The sequence below is a fragment of the Trachemys scripta genome, chromosome 8 (assembly GCF_013100865.1).
Source record: "Trachemys scripta elegans isolate TJP31775 chromosome 8, CAS_Tse_1.0, whole genome shotgun sequence".
NCBI classification, from domain to species: Eukaryota; Metazoa; Chordata; order Testudines; family Emydidae; genus Trachemys; species Trachemys scripta.
In genome coordinates, this window is record NC_048305.1 from 51,345,449 (window position 1) to 51,365,361 (window position 19,913).

The 19,913-nt window shown below is 43.6% G+C and overlaps 1 protein-coding gene across 10 annotated transcripts in view; it reads left to right on the forward strand.

Moving 5' to 3' along the window:
* The window catches only part of RASAL2 (RAS protein activator like 2), a 272,884-nt gene extending 255,405 nt beyond the window's left edge, over positions 1–17,479 (forward strand). For 6 of the 10 annotated variants that reach the window (XM_034780315.1, XM_034780316.1, XM_034780310.1 and 3 more), the window contains 5 exons: positions 6,062–6,196; positions 7,841–8,043; positions 8,616–8,703; positions 13,177–13,207; positions 15,226–17,479. In XM_034780315.1, coding sequence (XP_034636206.1) covers positions 6,062–6,196; positions 7,841–8,043; positions 8,616–8,703; positions 13,177–13,207; positions 15,226–15,368 — 600 coding nt within the window. In that variant the 3' untranslated portion in view covers positions 15,369–17,479. The remainder of the gene's footprint in view (positions 1–6,061; positions 6,197–7,840; positions 8,044–8,615; positions 8,704–13,176; positions 13,208–15,225) is intronic. The other 4 variants (XM_034780317.1, XM_034780318.1, XM_034780311.1 and 1 more) reach the window with 1 other exon arrangement.
* Positions 17,480–19,913: the final 2,434 nt, after the last annotated feature.

A 19,913-nucleotide genomic window follows, 5' to 3' on the forward strand; every position in this document is an offset into this window, starting at 1 on the left:
GATAAATATTTTAACTGATGTGTACAATGTAATGGTATCCCATAAAATGAAATACTTAAATACGGAAATTAAGATAGATAGTCCATACAAATGCCCAACAGTCCATAGCACAACCCCCTTAACTCTGATCTATGAAGATGTCCTGTATTCATTTCTCTGCTCTAGGTTAGAACAGTGCATTTCTAGGCAGTTTAAGGTTTATGATGTCCTAAAGGTTAATATCCTTGCTTTTAAGTACTTGAGTTTTGTAGTTTACGTGAAAGCTAAGTATATTGTTGTCATTCAATGACCTTATCTGGCTTTGAAATGAGGCCCTGGGATATATTAAAACCAGCAGCTTGAATTGCACAGGGAAGCAGAAAGGAAGCCACTGCAGTTCTCTGACAACAGCTGTTATGTGCTCATGCTGACACAATACGTGAGCCAGGTGGCTGCATTCTGCACTAGCTGAATCTTCCAGGTGGTCTTTACGGGTAGGTCCAAGTAAACAGCACTGCAGTGTCCCATCCTGGAAGTCACAAAGGTGCGAGTGAGGACTTGTGGCAAGGGAAAGCTACAACTGCTTAGACTTGGTTTACACTTAGAAATGTTGTCAGCAGAGCTGTATTGATTCAGAGTGTGAAAAAAAGTGCACCCCTAACTGGTAGTCGTATGGCAGCTGGTAGTGCAGACTCCACTTATACCAGCACGGCAAAAAGTCCTTTTGCTGGTACCACTGTACTGGCAAAAGAGCTCATTGCTGGTATTAGCTGCATCTCCACCAGGAGAGCCTGTTGGTATCACTCTACCAGTATGTATCTACACCAACAAACCCTTTTAAATGTAGGTGAGGCCTTTAGCAATGTATGGGAGAAAAAGCAGGGCAACCCATACCTGGTATCTGGGAACCCGAGAACAATCAGTGCTTGAAAACTACCATATGGTGTCTGGCTTTCGCTACTGTAACTGAAATCAGAAATATTGAATCACAAAGTCAAGCTTATTAGGCAATTATATTTATACCAAAGAAATGAATCCCATAATGTTTAAAGCTTTTTATGTTGTTTGTGTGCATATCCCTCATTTTGGGTGCTTGTCTTGTATGTGGGTATAGGCGGGTTGATAGATACAGTATGTTGGATGGTACCATATATTATATATTTAAACCACTGCTGGGGGAGGGGGGCGGGAATCTTCAGCCCAGTATAAAAGAAGCTGTACTTGGAAATCCACTAACTGCTCTTCTAATGCTTCGGCTGCCAGGTGAAACAGTGTGCGTGTTCTGCTGGTAGCTTCATTTTGTACTGCAAGTAGTGCTTTATCGGAATTCCCTCTGGAAATAGTTAGTTTCCTTAAGACCTTTTACTGGAAATGGCTAGAAAAATAAACACACACTTACTTGAAGGCAGTGGGGTGGGGAAACAAATAGGCTGTTTTTAAAGCAGCCTTTTAAAAAATATTACTGACCCTTTTCTCCAGCACGTACACGTGCATATGGGCATGCATGGGAAAACCTACAGCCACTGCCCTTTGCGTGTTTGAGAAATCCCCAGTTGGCTGTTTACAACTTCTTGGATAATCTCCTTTTGGGTCTGTTTCATCTTGAGGTACTGATCGCCATATTCCTATGAAGTAAAGCAGTTTCCTCCATTTGCTTAGAAATGACAGAGTGAAAGTGATGTCACAAACTTTCCTCCTCTATCTACCGTCTCCTTTTATCCTTCAGCCATATTGATGCCTATAGCTATGCTCAGCTTCAACAGACGACATTTCCACTGGCCCTGTAGATGATAAAAGTTGAGTTATATGTGTCTGCCCAGATTTCCACCCTTCCTTTTCTACACTGACTCTTTTCACCAGTACAGTTAGTTTCCTTGCTCCCAGTTCAGTCACAGAAATCAATCTGGTCTGTTATTTGTATCCCAGACAACTGAGGAGCTTCTTGAGCTGTTCTGACTTCAGTGGCCAGCCTGTTCTTGAAGCAAATTCCACTGCATATTTTTAATTGCAAATATCACTGTGGAATTCTTTTTCTGTCTTAAAAAAAAGTTGGCTGAGTTCTCTCTGAGTGTTGCTTTGTGGGTATTTGTCATTATCAACCTCTTTGCAAGTTTCATATGTTTTTGAGCACAGAGCAGGGCTGTTTGCTTGTCTGGGAGACATTAGCTTCTGTCTTCCATTTAGTGAGGAGGTGGGGGATAGAATTTTCAGAGAAATTTTGATATTGAATAAATTTCCCTCTCTGGCCTCTTTTCTGCAATATTGTCACTTGGGACTCTTGTTAGTGTTTTCAAATTGCATCTTACCCTTTGCCGCCTGCTTCTTTGTTGGTGTCCTAACTGTTCATGCTTTTGAATTTGATTTCTGAAAATATTCCACTCTTCAATTTAAAGGTTAGCTGAAAGGATATGCTGGTGAGCCAGAGGTCTAGAAGGAGGTCATTAATGCAGTTTGCCCTGACCCTTGTGCAGTCTTATCCCTCCAGAAGCAAAATAAAAAGCAATTTTGTTTTTGTTAAGGATCAAAATCCTTCAAGCCTTCTAGCAGTTCCCAGTGGCTACAACAGTATTTACTCCTGAGAGATGCTGATTGGTGGCAGAGCTGCCCATGGTCCATGTTCTCTCTGCTGTCTCTGTCTTACAGCAAATACTGTCAAGAGAAGTCTAACTGCAGGAGGATATGTATAAAGTTGAGTCACTACTAATAGCAATATCAGTCATGCTGCCACCAAGAGGGTTATTAACCTTTCCACCGCAAATTTCTCTCTTTCGGGGCAGAGGGCCTCCATCTCTGTCAAAGCCCTGAAATTCTCTCTGACCCATCTCTACACCCATCACTGGCAGGGCTCCTTGTTGCTAGAATCAGCATGTCATTGTTGGCAGACCTAAGGCATCCCCTAGACCAATGGCTGAGTCACTGTGTCAGCAGCACTCTCAGCCCCTGAGCATGCGACTAAGGGCTAGTCTATACTGGCAACGCTAAAGCACTACGGCAGTGCTTTAACGTGGCTTGTGAGGTCACGGCACTCTTAGCACTCTTAAAAAAAACACCTCCATGAGGGGCGTAGCTCCAAGCACTGGTGCACTGTCTACACTGGGGCTAGCTCCAGCATTTCTGCCGCCCCAAGCAAAAAAAAAAAAAAAAACCCCGCCGATGGCGGCGGCAGTTCAGTGGCAGGTCCTTCGCTCCTAGTGGGAGTGAGGGACCTGCCGCCCCTCTCCCTTGGCCGCCCCAAGCACCTGCTTGTTAAGCTGGTGCCTGGAGCCGGCCCTGTTTACAGCGCTAAAACTTGCTGTGCTCAGGAGGCTGTGCTCACACCCCTGAGAGTGAAAGTTGCAGCACTGTAAACCGCCAGCGTAGACAAGACCTAAGAGAGACTGGAACTGGAAATCATACCTGGATGTCTGACCTGATATGAGGCTGAGCAAACTCTTATTGTAAAATATTATAACTCCCCTATAAAATATGCTTCCCTGAAACCTAGCAAGCAAGATCTCAGCCCAGCAGCTCAGTCACTTTTTAAAATACTAAATGAGACAACAATCTGAAATTCTACAGACCATTACTTAGTATGTGAAGCTAGTTAAGTGCCTTTGTGCATTTGAGAAGGAGGGGTAAAAATGAAAGGGAGGACATTGACCCATTTGGACTCATAATTTAGCTGATTTTAAATGATTATAATGTGTTGGGGAATGTCCCCTGCTCCTCAGATATCCATATTTTTAGTTTACCACTATTCCACTAAGAAATTAAAACAAAAAACCTACACTCCTCCAGAAAGCCAGTGGCCATCGCTCATATCAGACCTGGATAACTACATCACTCAGTGCTCTGTTGCCATCCAGGCAAGGTGGCTAATAAACACTGTTCTCATACACCTGTGTAGTCGGACACCCCCTTTTGCATTCATGGAGAGATTTTGGCATCCAAAGCCCTCCACGTAAAGGTCCCAGAGCTTCATTCTAGATCCCCATGTTCTGCCCCTGTTGCACAACAGCAGCTTGCTGAGACCCTCAGCCTTCCCGAGGCATAGTCTTCTGGGGCCTCACTACATTATGCCCCTTTTTGTCTTCTCTTCCCCGTGGCAGGCTTGTGGACTTTGGCTGGGAACCTTGATAGAGACTTGTAAGAGCAGCTGGGCCCTAACAATAGCTCACTCTGCCTCAGTAGCAGCACCACCTCTCAGTGCATAGCTGGCCCCAGTGGGAAAGTACGCTCAGCTGCTCGAAAGGGATCACACGTAGCTGCTAATCTGGAGAGTGGTTTCCAGTGGTTCTACTGTATCGGCAACAGCTCCAGTGAGGAAGAGACTACAATAGCCTCCACCCCGCCACCTCAAAGCGCCCAGCCCACAATGCTCCGCTTTTCTTGTCTGTCTAAAGCAGTAACATAGGAGATGTAGGTCGTGTGGTTGATCAGACTTTGACTCAGGACTGCCTCCTTCCTAGAGTAAGCCCCTCCACATTAACAACTAGCCACTTCGCCATACAGTATGATCCCTCACGCTCAGCTCTCCATCAGTGCTGGCTGAGTATGGTGTAACTCTAGGCGCTTTTTATACGGAAGAGTTTGAGTGCCAAAATTTCAGCAGAGCTGCCATAGTTATCCATATTCTCTCTGCTCAGGACCAACGACCCTTGGTAATAGGAAAGTATATTTATAGAGCAGAACAAAATTGCCTTATCCCCAGCAATGTGCTGATATTGTCCTTAATACTGCTGCTGAAACAAGGCATCAAATTGCCATGTTAACAGAAAAAGGAAAGCAGGCCGGGAAAGAAACTTTTATTTTCAAGTTTCACAAAGGGGGAGCTGGGGAAATAAAGCAATGTTGCTCTCCCAACAGCAATATTTCCCAGAATTTAGAAATTCTGGCATCTCACTTCAGGGCATCTGTGCCCATATTCTCCTCTATGGTCCAACAAGGGCACCCATCTTTCCCTTCTGACTGGGGTATCTCCAGGCTGAACAGTTCCCTGCCTTCACCGTTTTGTTCCTAGCAAAGGCAAGCTGACCTGCTTGTCTTCACTTCATAGCAGGTTAACAGTGTGTCTGCCCCCATGTGTAGGTTCCACACAGCTCTTTTGGTGCACGCCTGTTTTATTCTTAAGAAAAAAGCACTACAAAGAAAACATATTAAAGACCATACAAGAACCTACATGATTATTAATAAGCTTACCTGAAATCACCCCAACCCTACCATGGGCTCTGGCAGGAGCAGGCCTTAACACCTCACCTAAAGGGTTTTTGGGGGGCTTCAAGGGCTGATAACCATAGGAATTACATTAGCATCTCCCTCCTCCTAGAGGAGTTACATACAGTTCCGCAGTAACACACGCACAATTGCATTTTTAATACAATGAACCACAAAGGTATTAAAGAAAAATTGTATCTCAAGTTAAGTGCCTCACTTCTTCAAAGTAACAAACCTGCCATTCACAAACAAGCTACAAATAAAAACTTCCTCGCCTTTCGTGCTGTGTGAGGGGGACTGAGACAGCCTTACCAGGAAGCTAGCTAGCAGAAGGTGAACATGGCCAGGACCCAGTCAGTAACAAGATTTTTTTTCCATAAAAAGGAAAGTGCGTCTGCAAACACATAGCATATCAGCAAGCACCAAACAGTCATCTCTTCAAATGTAAGCCCATCTCCTTTCTGAAGTGTCTTGTACTGTCTTTAATCTTCCTTATAAGAGACCTAAACCACAGTACTTCTGGACTCTGGTGTGTGTTGTCTGATTCTGCTGTGTGCATGCCTTCACTCCCCTTTCTTGTCCGTAAGGAGTATGGAATTGTTTTAGGACGATGACTCTGATTGAGGGGAAAGGGAAGCTGTGTGCATGGGTTTAATGCAGAGAGGGGTCTTTCTGCATTAAACTTTTCCTGGATGCACTGATGTTAGAGGGGTTGAAGTATAGTATGTGTCTGGAGTGTCTCTGGAAGAAAGTAGCGATGGTGAGCCTTTGATACTGCTGGACTCACGATGGCCTTCTCCCTCCATTTTTCTCCTCTGAGTAACTTTGACTGTAGAGCCAGGCAATATGTGATTTCTTTGACAGATGCTTACAGCCCTCTCTGCTTCAGGTTCAGTCACCTGTGGACTCAGCCACAATGTCACCAGTGGAAAGGACAGCTGCATGGGTTCTGAATAACGGGCAGTATGAAGAGGAAGAGGTGGATACAGAGCAGCATCAAGATGAAGTCAAGCATGCTGAGAAGGTAATTGCAGTGTGCATTCACCAGCCTGAGCTCTTAGACCTGAGGCTTCCACTGAGCAGCAGGCTGAACTGTTCAGAATGGTGGCATACCCTGTTGTGCCAGAATCATGCTTTCAAATGCAGCTGTTACTAGCACAGTTTTCCCTTCCAATGTGAAGAGGGATTTTTTGTATCCCCATCCTGTAGAGGCCTCCCCACAACTAGTACATTACATGGTTTCGGACCAGAGATCTAATACGGTTCATAAGCATGTTGGGATGGTTGCAAGCTTTGTTTGAAACCATTGTCAGACACATCTACAGACTAAAACAGCATAGGCATGGGCAGAGCTTTGTAAATACACCTTGCTGTTTACCTCCATCCTATTTTAAGACTGAAAATAACATATTGCCTCTATTTAAATCCATGGTACGCCCACATCTTGAATACTGCGTGCAGATGTAGTCGCCCCATCTCAAAGAAAATGTATTGGAATTGAAAAAGGTTCAGAAAAGGGCAACAAAAATGATTGGCGGTATGGAACAGCTTCCATATGAGGAGCGATTAATAAGACTGGGATCTTTCAGCTTGGAAATGAAACAACTAAGGGAGGATATGATTTAGGTCTATAAAATCATGACTGGTGTGGAGAAAGTAAATAAGGAAGTGTTATTACTCCTCATAACACAAGAACTAGGGGTCACCAAATGAAATTAATAGGCAGCAGGTTTAAAACAAACAAAAGGAAGTATTCTTTCACACAACGCACAGTCAACCTGTGGAACTCTTTGCCAGAGGATTTTGTGAAGGCCAAGACTATAACAGCGTTCAAAAAAGAACTAGATAAATTCATGGAGGATAGGTCCATCAATCGCTATTAACCAGGGTGGGCAGGGATGGTGTCCCTAGCCTCTGTTTGCTGGTGTAGTGTGTTCCTGGGCATTTAATTGTCATGTCTATTTATAGCAACAATATGCATTATTTTCCAAATAGGTATGCAGGCATACAGGTGCCACAGTGACGGGGGCCATACAAGTTCCTAGATAAATTTCTTGGTTTTGGGGCAAAAATAAAGTAGCTTTTTAGGAATAATGAAGGACCTATAAAGGGAGAGTGAAATGTATGGAGGTCGATTTCGTTGTTGGAGGGGGAATTACCGGAGGGAGCAGTCAGGAGGGAGAATAGAACTTCAGCAAAGTAAACGCCGCAAAGGCTCTGTCGTATAGTGTGTTAATGTGCAAGGCATTTGGACATCTAACTTCAAACCTTGATTAGGTTTTAACGGAAAATAAGTTGTTTGGATCCTAGCCAAAGTTTGTTCACATCAGAAGACCACCGTACAGATAGGCACTATTAGCACCTGTTAGTGAGCTTATTCGGAGTAGCTAGGGGCTGTACAGTCAGAACTGAGGCACAGCGGCAGGCTGTATGGATGCGTAGCGGGGGTGATGTAGGGCAATATTAGAAAATGTTAGGGTTGTATGGGTAGGATCTTACGTTATGCTAGTCCATAGTTGGCCGTAGTGATTGGTTCTAGCCCTTCCTGTCATTTCCTTCATTTTCTGTGTTATTAAAGAGAAAAATGCACACCTCACCAAAAATATCTGAACTCCTCTATCTAGCTAGCCCTTTTGTTTCTGATTCTGTCCTTCACTCCTTCCTGCAGTACGAGCAAGAGATAGCAAAGCTGAAGGACCGTCTGAAAGTGTCAAGCCGCCGATTGGAGGAGTATGAGCGGCGTCTTCTGGTGCAGGAGCAGCAAATGCAGAAGCTGCTGATGGAATACAAGACAAGGCTGGAAGACAGTGAGGAACGACTACGCAGGCAGCAGGAAGAGAAGGACAGTCAGATGAAAAGCATCATTAGCAGGTGAGAGGAGAGTGCCCTTTTTGAAAGCTTTGGTGGAAAGCAGGGAAACTCTGTAGAGACTGAAGAAACCCAGTTGATTAACTTATTCCTTTGTGACAAGAAGAGCATGATATTTTGCAGGCAGGCAGCTCTTGTCCTCAGTTAAACCCCACAGCACTTCGGAAGTGGTCTCACCCCCCTTTTACAGATGGAGAAACTGAGACACAGAAGTTAAGTGACTTGCACGCAGAGCTGAGGAAAGGATCCAAGACCTTAACTCTCAAGTCTCTGCTCTACTCATTAGGTAGACCACACTGATTTGAAAGAGGGAAGGAGCTCCTCTTGAAGTGTGGGCTCCAAACACTGGAATCAGTGGTCCTGTCACTGTTCAGAGCTGTTGAATTTTGGCATTGTTCTCTGTGTAAGGATTGAGTTTAGCCACTTGAAGTTGACAGAGGGGCAAATCGACTGCAGAATATTCTTCTTAAAAGGAAGAGAGCCAGTTGTTGGGCTGACTTGTTTGAGCTACAACTGCATTGTCTGAAACACTCTAGAATTGCATTAAGATTTCCTGATTTCTTTCAATGTCCCAGGCTAATGGCGGTCGAAGAGGAGCTGAAGAAGGATCATGCTGAAATGCAAGCAGTCATTGATGCAAAGCAGAAAATTATTGATGCACAGGTAAGGAGTTTTGGATCTCCAAGAACAAAGCATTTCTTGTACAGAAACCAGAGGCCCCATCCTTGTGTCCCATGCAGCTGCCATGTCAAAATCTATTAGATAGCTCTCAGCATTATTGTCTCACTCCCAAACCAGCATCAGTCCATGGCATTGAACATACTACTTGCCTCCTTCATGGAGAGAATTCTGCTTTCACTCAACAAAGACTACAGCATTCAGCCCCAGTGTGATGCAGTGCATTATGGGGTTTACTGAAGCCTCTAAGAAAGAAGTGAGCTCTTGCTGTGTAGCATTGCACAATATTCCGCTAGAGTGTTGTGTCTGACTTCAGCTGACTGTCTGTTGTCAGTCTTGGAATAATGCCTACTGTGGCATGAATCTCCAGTGCTTGCCTTGGCTGATACAGGTTAGCTGTGGGAAAGGGAACTAGTGGATGAGGCACATAGGTGTAAATAATGCAGTTCTGCTCTTCCAGTGTTTGGAAGTATTGCTTCCCTTCTGTATCAATGCTCATCCCGATAGAAACGAAGCTGATAAGAAAATATACAACCAGTTTGATCTCTGCCTGCTGCATTATGCTTGTGAGACTGTTTGTCAAGTGCCCCTCATCCTCAAGAGCATAGAAATCTCTCCTGCTTTTGTGCCTTTTAATTATTAGTGTCACTTCCTAGTTACAATTTTAAAATATTTAACTTTTCCAAAGATACATGTAATGACAACAGTATCCCAGGTGGTTTCAGAAAGTCATTTCACCATGCAGGCGGGAAGTGCCAGAACCACTGAGCTGCGCTTGGAATTTCTCTCCCTCGACATATGTGGGGTTATATATTAATCTAGCCAAAGATGCTATTGGTATATTAGAGCAGAAGTGTGAGCAAGCAGGAAAGGGTACGTGTTAGCCATTTGTTTCCATTATGTATAGTCAACAGTAATGAGACCTGTGAAATGTATGAGTTCTGTATGTATCACTAGGGAAAATATACAATGGAAAGCGATCTCAAAGACTTCATGGTAGCAAAAACATATTCTTCAGGAGGTTCTATTTTGGAATCTGGGAAAGTTTTAGCCTCTGAGGAGGAACACTTGTGTGTGCTGTCGCCCAGCACATTTTCCTGTAGCTACTCCTTCAATGATGCTAGACTTGAAAACTAGAGGATTTGGGCCTATGCCGTCTAATATGAACAAAATCACTTGAGTACGGTATCTTGGCCCTTGCATTAATCAGCTCAAAAATATTTAGACTTCTAGGCTAAGAATATAATCCTGCTGGAATTACACCATACCTGCTCCCCATCCACCCTGCAGGATGTTCTAACTGAAGATGCCAGAACAGAAGTCATCCTTTTGTGATATAACTTAAGTGAACAGGAGAATGAAAGGCTTTCTGTGTTCACTGACACTCAAAACCTAGGGTGAGAGAGCTGAGTACAGGGTGCTTGTATTTCATTTTTGACTCCTGTGAAGAAAGCAGAATAGCAGACCCTTTCTTCATGCAGATGGATTGGTATTGCTTTTGAGATGAGCTGATGGTGGGGAGGGGACATGAATGAAACAAGCCAATTTTCATACTTAGGTACAGTCTCAGGGTCTCATTGTCCCAAACTGATGGAGCTCAGGCATGTCCAAAAAGCAACAACCTATTAGACTTCGGGGAGGAAGGTGGATACCTGTTCTCTGACCATGCCCACGCCAACTGTCTGACAGAGGGGCCTGGGCATCCTCCTCCGAGTAGGCCATTCATGTGCTGTCTCCAAACTGAAGTAAAGGGATGTGATCAGTAGCATACAGAGCAGTATAAAAGGCTTCTATAGATGGTCCTTGAAGATGATGGTTATGACTGGTTTGATCACAGAAATCCCGTTGGGATTGTCACCCTCTGAGCCCGTTTTCTCTGCCAGTTTGGGCCTCCAGAACCCTGCCTTGTTGAGCCAGACACGCCAGTCTGCTGCAACAAAGACCCAGGGTCTGATCCACGCCCCCAAAGCTGCAGAGTTAACTGAAAACAGCTTAGCAAGTGCTCCTGTCTTTAGCACTCAGACACCCAGCTCCCAATGGGATCCAAACCCCAAATAAATCAGTTTTACTCTGTATAAAGCTTATACAGGGTAAACTCATAAATTGTCTGCCTTCTATAACGCTGATAGAGAGATATGCACAGCTGTTTGCTCCCCCAGTTACTAATTACTTACTCTGGGTTCAATAATAAACAAAAGTGATTTTATTAAGTATAAAAAGTAGGATTTAAGTGGTTCTAAGAAATAGCAGACAGAACAAAGTACGTTACCAAACAAAATAAAATAAAACACGCAAGTCTAAGCCTAATACATTAAGAAACTGATTACAGATTAAACCTCACCCCCAGAAATGTTCCAATAAGCTTCTTTCACAGACTGGGCTCCTTCCTAGTCTGGATCCAGCAATCACTCACACCCCCCGTAGTTACTGTCCTTTGTTTCAGTTTCTTTCAGGCATCTCTTGGGGGTGGAAAGGTCATCTCTTGAGCCAGCTGAAGACAAAATGGAGGGGTTTCCAGGGCCTTTTATATTCTTTCTCTTGTGGGTGGAAACCCCTTTGTTTTCCTGTGCAAAGTCACAGCAACAAGATGGAGTTTGTAGCCACCTGGGCAAGTCACATGTCCATGAATGATTCAGCTTTTTGCAGGCTGATGCCATTTTTACATGTTAGTTTGAACTTTCCCAGGAAAGCTCAGATGTGGATTGGTGTCTCCCGAAGTCCATTGTCAGTTAAGTGTTTCTTGATAGGACTATTCTCAGTAAGTGCCCATTCTCAAGAAGGTGACCAAATGCTTCACTGAGGCTTCTTAGAATCAAACACATTGAGATACAAGTACATAGCAAATATTCACAACTTCAAATCCAAAAATGATACGCATACAGACAGCATAATCATAACCAGCAAACTACAACCTTTCCGTAGACACCCCAGTTGACCTCCTCTGTACAATACCTGGTGCAACCATAGGACCCTGGTTGCAACAATGATCTATATGATCACAGTTCATGTCAATAATGTCACAATGGTGAATCCCATCTGGACTGTGAACTTGCTTTCAGAGCTTGGCCATCTGCAATGGGGGAGTGCAAGTGCTGAGATCGGGGCGTGGAGGAGCACTGTAATAGATACAGAGAAATTGATGGGCGGGGGTCATGTAGCCAATAATCAGCCTAGAATTATCATGTTTGAGCGGAGAGGAACTTCCCGCTCTCTTTACCAGTCTATGTCAATAGCCTCTCATCTTCTGTGCGATACTGTGACAGTTCCAGGAGCAACACGATGTGGATGTTGCATGCCAGAGAAGTCTGGCCCCTCAATGTCAGCATGCAGAAGGGAGGATTGTTGTTGGTTAACCCCTCCATGCTGAAGGGGTGCAATGCCCCAACATGACGGCTAGATGTTTGTGGCATGATCACCGGCAGTGCAAATTGCTTGAAGGGATCAGCCATGTGAAACAGTTCTGTACACGTCCCGTACAGTAATTCTGATGTTTCAATGGGTAGGAAAAGTTACCTTTTTAAAATGCAGAGAAGTTTTCCCTTTTAATCGAATTTCTTTCTCCTAGCCCAGTGCCCTTATCCCCTCCATATGGGAAACTTGGGGTTGATTTCTGGACCTTACCTCTCACCAAACTAACAAGAGCTGTGGGGGAGTGCCCAGAAAAAAGCCCAAATCAGGTTTGGAAAGGCGAGCGCATCAGTGTAAACCCATAGAAACACAATACCAGTAGTCCAGTCCTGTCATTGGATAGAGTTTCATGGCCATGATGCAAGGCCTTTTGTGGGTCCTCGAGCAGAAAAGGGATGTTGGCAGGGAACTCAACACCTGGTTGCAGAGGACACAATCTGAAGAACCAGATTTCTTTTACTGTTAATTGATCTGCTTCAAAGTACACTTCGAAGGAAGATTGTTCTCAGACCATGATTCGTTGGCCAGTGGGGTTTAAGGCATCAGGATAGAGAGGTAGGGAGGTCATTCTGTTTAGAGATACTTGGAACAAAACTGGATCCTGGTTTCTCATTTTCAAGGTGAAAATGGATGCTAGGACATAGCAGTGAAGGATGTTGGCTTCTTGTCTCTTTCTTCACCACAGAATGCTTTGCCGGAATTGCCGTCTTGTCTTGGGTTCAGGGTGTGGCATCCATTATTAAGCTATGCACAACAGTCTTGTTGTTAAACTGACTATGTACATTACTCACAACTTTACCACACAATGTTTGTAGGTGTTGTGAATCCAGAGGCCCTCTCTGTGCTGCCCAGATTCAGAAGAGAGAGGTCTGGGTGATGGTAACCTCCTGAGAGAATAGCATAGCTGCAAAGTGACGCAACAAATCCTGCATCTTGGCAGGGGGTTAGACTAGATGACCCTTGCGGTCCCTTCTAACCCTGTGATTCTATGACTCTATGAAATAGCCCAATTGCTATTGCAAGTGACATCTCCACTGTGTTAAATTACAGGTCATAAATGGGGATGAGATAATTCAAACAGGCAAGTAAATCCAATCAGTTCTCTAGCTGAGCAGTACCCAGCCCTGGCCTGGTGCACTGATCTCCTACACATTCCAGCTCCTACCACTCCCTGCACCTAATTCATGTGCATTAGGAACATGTTTGGTTAGATTGCATTTTCCTTTGAGTGAGGTGGTATCAGCAGGGTGCATCTCCTTTTGCTCACCAAGCTCATGCCTTCAAGATTGACATTCCAGTTAAAGCTTTTCAGTTGTTCTATCCACGTTTGGTCTGAGTTTGCAGTTACCTCATGTACTGAGCATGCTCAATCAGTGCCAGAAAACACCCCAGCCTTCCATTTTTAACTCTTTGTAAGGTCAAATTTTTTTAATAGAAACTTTTCTTTTGAAAATGAAGATTGAGTCGGGGGAGGGAGTGACTTCAACTTGCAGAAGAAATAGATCTCTGCTAAGTCAGGTTTAAAGGAAGAAAGAAAAATACCTATCTCCTCACTTTGGTGTGGGAGGGAAGGCTGATGCTTTACCTCTCAGATCTTGCCCCTTCGTTTTTCCCCTTTCTGGACCAGGAGCAGTGAATGATAGGACAATGAGTGGTCATGGCCTGATCTTGCTATTGATCTCTACTGACCCTGTTACCTACATCAGCTCTGTTATACACACAGCTCCGTCTGCAAAGGGCTGTTAAACAAGCAGCACCTAAACTCTGTTTTGTTTTGGGTCCCCCACCTTTATTCACTTGGGGAAACCCTTTGGGAAGAACAAATATTCTCCCTGATTGCACATGTACCATACAGCTGACATGCTGGGATGTGAACCTCATGGGGCTGCTGTAAAACTTACGTCTCCTGAGCAACATGTCTGAATTATCCCTTAATGTTTGTGCCTTCCATATATCATTTTTCCTTCCCTTTGTTTCTCAATGGGCTGGGGCTGGACTGGGCAGAGACTGCATGCAGCTTTTTTTAAAATAAGAATATAAAATAAGTCAATTGGCTGGTAGCACGAAGAGCATGTTTACCTGCTGCAGTGTCCATTGCTGCTTTGTGTGGTTGCATTTTTTTAAAGGCAAGACAAAAATTGCAAGCTTACTTGTACATCAGTCTCCTTGGTTTGAATCCCCCTTCTCAGTGTCCCATCTCAGATAGCACAGTTGATTTATTTTTTTATGTATTTAGTGAATTCCACTACCCTTTAGCTTCTAAATACTTTATTACTTGAAGTGGAGGCTAGCACTTTCTGTGCCAGAAGAATTAAAACCAGAACAAGAGAACCTTTGATTTTGTAGAGTCCTGGAGCAACTCCGAGCTGGAATGGGTCTAGGAACAGTGTGGTTTGTTTGTTTGTTTGTTGTGTTTGTTGATGCCATCTCCCCCTCCACCCACACTTCCCTCTTATCCCTCTCCGCCCCCACCAAATAACCCCTTAGTTTTAGCTTTTGGCTGCTTTTCTCCTGTGTTGCTGTTGCACCCTCACCATTGCTGGTGACTGCAGGCTGCCATTATCTGCTGTTTTAATTTCAAACATACTGTGGGTTTATACTGAGCACTCTCCATGCAGTCTTTAGAGACAATGACCCTTACATACCACCTGCACTTTTCTTTGCAAAATGAAACCTCCCACCCCTTGTTTTGCTGCTGCCTGTTTCTGTTTTCCAAATTTTCCAATAAGAGAGAAAATTCTAAACCCAGGAAGGCTTTTGTGCCTTCAACTGCCTTGTGAAAGGGCCGTAGGGTCAAAAACCTGAAATACTTAACCCCCATGGCTGGATTAGTTCACTAAGCTTAGCAATGACTTATTGGCAGCTTCCATCATGTAAAGAAACCGGGGAGACCAAACTGGGGCCATAGTACCTCCAAAAAACAGAAAGAGGCAGAGACATCCCCATTCCACAGGGAAAGCTGGTAAGGATGTATCTGCCTAGAAAGCATCTGAAGACTTGATCACAGCGCAGGCAATGGAAGTTCCTGGCAAAGAAAGCGTTTAAGGCAGTGCTGTACTGGGTGGAATGGCTTTGATTTATTGTGTGTCTGTGTTTCAGGAGAAGCGGATCGTGTCTCTGGACTCAGCCAACACTCGGCTGATGAGTGCCCTGACACAGGTGAAGGAGCGCTACAGCATGCAGGTCCGCAATGGCATCTCCCCCACCAACCCCACCAAGCTTTCCATCACGGAGAATGGTGAATTCAAAAACAGCAGCTGCTAACAGGTTAGATGCTGCTGGCCATCTTCCCAGGGGCAGGGCAGACGGAAGCAGACTCAAGAAAGCCAAACACAGATTCCTTACAGGTTTACAGAATGCTGCTAAAGAAATACTCTGGAGTGGGGAAATATAGCCCACCATTCAGACCAGGATAATAAGGGCAAGGGCCCTCCATATCGCTGTGTATATACATAGGGAGCCTGTTGTGGGCCGTGTACAGAAAATGCCATTGTAATATACCAAAAGGAAGTCAACCATGTAGATTTTTTTTTAATTATTGCTATTTTTATTATTATTTTTTCCTCTTGTTCAAAGCACTGCAGTCCTTGGGGAGGAAGAAGAGGAAAGAGAGGAGTGTGTGTGCGCATGTCCGGTGTGGGTGAGGGCGTGAGCGAGAGAGACAGAAGCAGTTGGTTACTTAGAAGCTGTACATATCAGGGTGATTGATACAAGCACATGGAATGAAGTGAAATATTAGTTAAATGAATTATAAAAGAAACTCGTCTGCCAATTTTAACCTTCTCTTCCCCAGTTCTTTAACTGAATACGAACTCCACACCCAACCTTCATGCAGGCTTCTGTATCTGCTATTGCTAGGATATAGGCAAAAGGCTATTCCAGTCTCTCTGAGCATACTGGGTAGGAACTCTTTGGAGCAGTAAGCTCATCTCCTTGTGGTCTGCCCAAAGCCAGGCTTTTCACCTAATAGACAAAGGGAATTGGCAGTTTTAAAGGTGGGATATTTTTACCCCAGTTATAGTAAGGTTTGATGTTTCCTTTTTAGAGTTTACAGAACTGTAAATACCTGTGTTTTTGACCTTCAGTCCAATTCCCAGTGTGCACACAGTCCATTGTCTCAATGCAATAGCTATCCAAATCTGTTCTCCACTCTCCATTGGAAATAATCAGGTTAGTACTCTAAGGAAAGGGCTAACCAAAGGGCATCCAGGCTCCGTGCAATAGATCCGTGAACGTAAAATAAAACTTTCCTAGTTTGTTTATTTTTAACTTTGTCTTGTTCAGTTTCACTTTCACCATTTCACACATTGGGTTATCAGATATCACAACATCCAGAGATGCTTTCTCCAGACTATGCATAATTTTTTAACATCTCCATCCCACCCAAATTAAATTTGCCTTTCTAGTAATGTTTTTTGATTTCTGTACGTATCCAGTTTGCCTAGGTGAGTTTACAGCTGAACCTCAATGTCCCCCATAATGTTGCGCTTGCGTCTCACAGGAGTAAACTTTTGCAGGATGTACATGAACGCTCATCCCGAAATTAAAAAGTGACTTGTGGGAAGGAAGATTCTGTAATATCACGTCATACAAGATTAACAGGAATTACACAGTATTGCCAACTCTCATGGTTTTACTAGCGGTCTCGGAATACTTAGTGTGGTTTTTTTTAAAGCCCCAGTTTCTGGAGTCAAATGATTGTGAGAATCTCCACTTTCAGTTTGTAAAAAGATATGTTTTTAGCTCTTGTTATTGCAGAGAAAAGCATGAACGTGTGAATCCTAAAAATTCAACACAAAGTAAGTAAAAAGGACCCCAAACTAGACAAATTCAAATTAGAAATTAGGTACAAATTTCCAACAGTGGGGGCGATGAACTATTGGAACACGCTACCAAGGGAAGTGGTGGATTGTCCATCTCTTCATGTCTTTAAATCAAGATTGGATACCACTCTGGAAGATGCGTGTTAGTCAGACACCAGTTATTGGGCTCAATCCGCAGGAGTAACTGGGTGAAATTTGAGGGCCCGTGTTATGCAGGAGGTCTGACTAAGTGATCTGATGGTCTGTTCTGGCCTTAAGTACTATGAATCTATGAAAACTTACTGTTTTTAAAATCTTGGGATTTCTAAGCCAATCTCATGACTTTTGGGGGCCTGATTTGAATTCTCTGACCGCTCGGGGTTGGCAATATTGACAATGACCTTAATTAAGAGTCGTTTGTCCAAGTTTGTTTGCTGTTTAGAAATGAATTAGCCTAACTCTTTAGGCAGATTCTATTTCTTTGTTGTAAAGCGCAATATGTTAACTGTGCAAGTTAAAAGTTACTTCCATTAAACATACTCTCACACACATATATGTACGTATATAACTATGCACAAAAACAGAGAGACCATATCTCCTGTACTGTAGGACATATAAAGTAAAAGTGTATGAATCTCTCTTAGTAAGACCTTGGTAGCTACTTCCATTGAGAGGTAGAAAACTTACCTGAAGTGAGTAAGAATTTATTTTTAACATTCTTTCAGCTCAAAGCTGCTTCCTCCGCCTACTTCTCAAACATGCTAGGTACTAAAGAGCAAGGAGAGGTCCTGCTTAATGTTCTTGAAGCAGCACAGACAAGTTTGTGGAGGCTTCTGTGCTAATGGGACCATGTACTGGATCTGCACAGTAGTGATTTTTAAAAAAACTTTCCAAACTATGTTTTCCAACTCTGGGTCATTGTGACCCCTGCTATTTTCTCCCTTGGGAGCTGTGCCTTTCACCCTCTCCTCCTAACCATGTACCAAGGCTGCAGTCATAGTAACAGCTGTGAATCCATTTGTCTATTGTGAGTAGCTCTCATATTTTTGCGAGAAGCTGTTGTCCCGTGAAACCCCTTTTAGCTCAGCATTTTTGTGTGGCTTGCAGGCAGCTACCGCACGCCTCCCCCCTGTGTTATATAGCTGCACCCAAATTCAGTGAAGTTCACTATATAATTACCCCAGATTATATTCACCCAGCTGTGCTATGCAAAATCTTTTTCCCAAAAGCAGCCCTGTAGATGGGTGTGTACTTTAATCATATAGTATATAAAGCATGTGGTGTGGGTGGGTTTTTTCTCTGAAGTTCAAGATTAAGGAGCAATTGAATGCTTTGTCTATGCATTATTTTGTGGGGGCTAGAAGAAGGTTTACAAGGACATACAGACTCCAGTCGAAATGTCATTCTAGTGGTGCTAGGCTAATGCTATTGAGGGAGCTGGAGCTGACCAGAGCCCACTCTAGCCTTATGGTAATCCACAAACAGTCACTGTTTGAGATGTGTGATTAGATGGTGAAGGCTCTTGGGAATGTATTGTGCATTTGCCTTTGTGTAAGGTTCACATAGGCTTCTGCCAAGAAATTCAAGAGGGACAGCATCTTTTGATGCAAATCATCATCATCAAATACACATGGCCAACTGAGGACCATTGCACCACCAGAGTTGATGGCATCGTACCTGGCATCATAGAGTGAAGTTCCCAACTTTGGGCTGCCTCCATGAGTGTGTCTGTGTTGTAGAGGCATTGGGACAGGGCTGCTAATGGAAAAGGAAGGCGAGGATTCCTTGTCCCAAACTCTCTGGTCCCATCGGTTTCTATTAAGCATCACAGTTTGTGGTTAAACATTATTTGCCAACTGATTCTCCAAGCCTCAACCTAAAACTGTAGCTTTCCACTGTCTGTGATTTTACTAAATCTAATTTCCTCACTCTTCATCTGAGCTGTGCTGAGTGAGAGAGGGAGTTTACAATATACCTTTGCATTCTCAACAGTTATCACAGTGACACACAGGCCTCAGGCCAACAGACATCTCTGTGGCCAGCCATTGACTGTGTGCTTGTGGTGCTATTTCTTGCCCCAGCTCCTTGAGAGAGAGAGAGTGTAGAAGCACTACTTGTATCCCTGTGTGATGGAGCTAACTGTGACCTTTGGGATTAGGTGCTTGCTGGCCACATCCATGACTCTTGCTTTATGGTGGTCCCTCAAAAAAGACAAATTAACTGAGAGACCTTTCCTATACCAGCCAGTTCGATTTCTGAATTTTAAATAAAAACTCTTGACCTGCTTGTGGTGTTGCAGTTAAGCACAATAGCATGTGTTGTGCTCTGGCGCTTTGTCAATTTCTGAATGCTATATGCTGTATTGATGAGGGACGAAAGTAATCATCCTGGCAAGAGAAGCAGTAAATATCTCAGGAGAGGAGGGGATGCTAAGGGTGAGTGAATGGCCTAAACGTGGCCTAATCTAAAGGACCCTTCTTCGCAACACAGGGAATTCGGGTCCTAAAGAAGGAAAAGGGGTGGGAGTTGGAGTCACTAAGCATCTACTGTTTTTTCTTCAGTGTATAGAAATGGGTATTCATGTATATAAATACATACACAGCTGCATATAGCTGCACATTTCAAACATTCTCTTAGAAACCCTCTCATATCATGAGAAAACTTGGAGTAGGGTGGAGAGAGATGTGCATATTTCCTAGCTAGTGGACATAGGTTGTGTTCTGTGGTTGGATAACCTCTATATTCGGCCATCCCAGAAATGTTTTTCTTTTACATTGTTGCAAATGCTTTGGCATATTTTTTTTAACCTTTTGCATTAATTTCATGCTCTAGTGCGAGTTCAAACCACCAGCTTTTAACTAACCAATGGGTCAGTGATTTAACAGTGGTGTATGTTAGCCATAGTCATTTGCTGAGTCACCAATGTGATATATGTACAAATCCTATTTATGTGTTCTGTAAAAATGTCTACATCGTTCTTGGGGA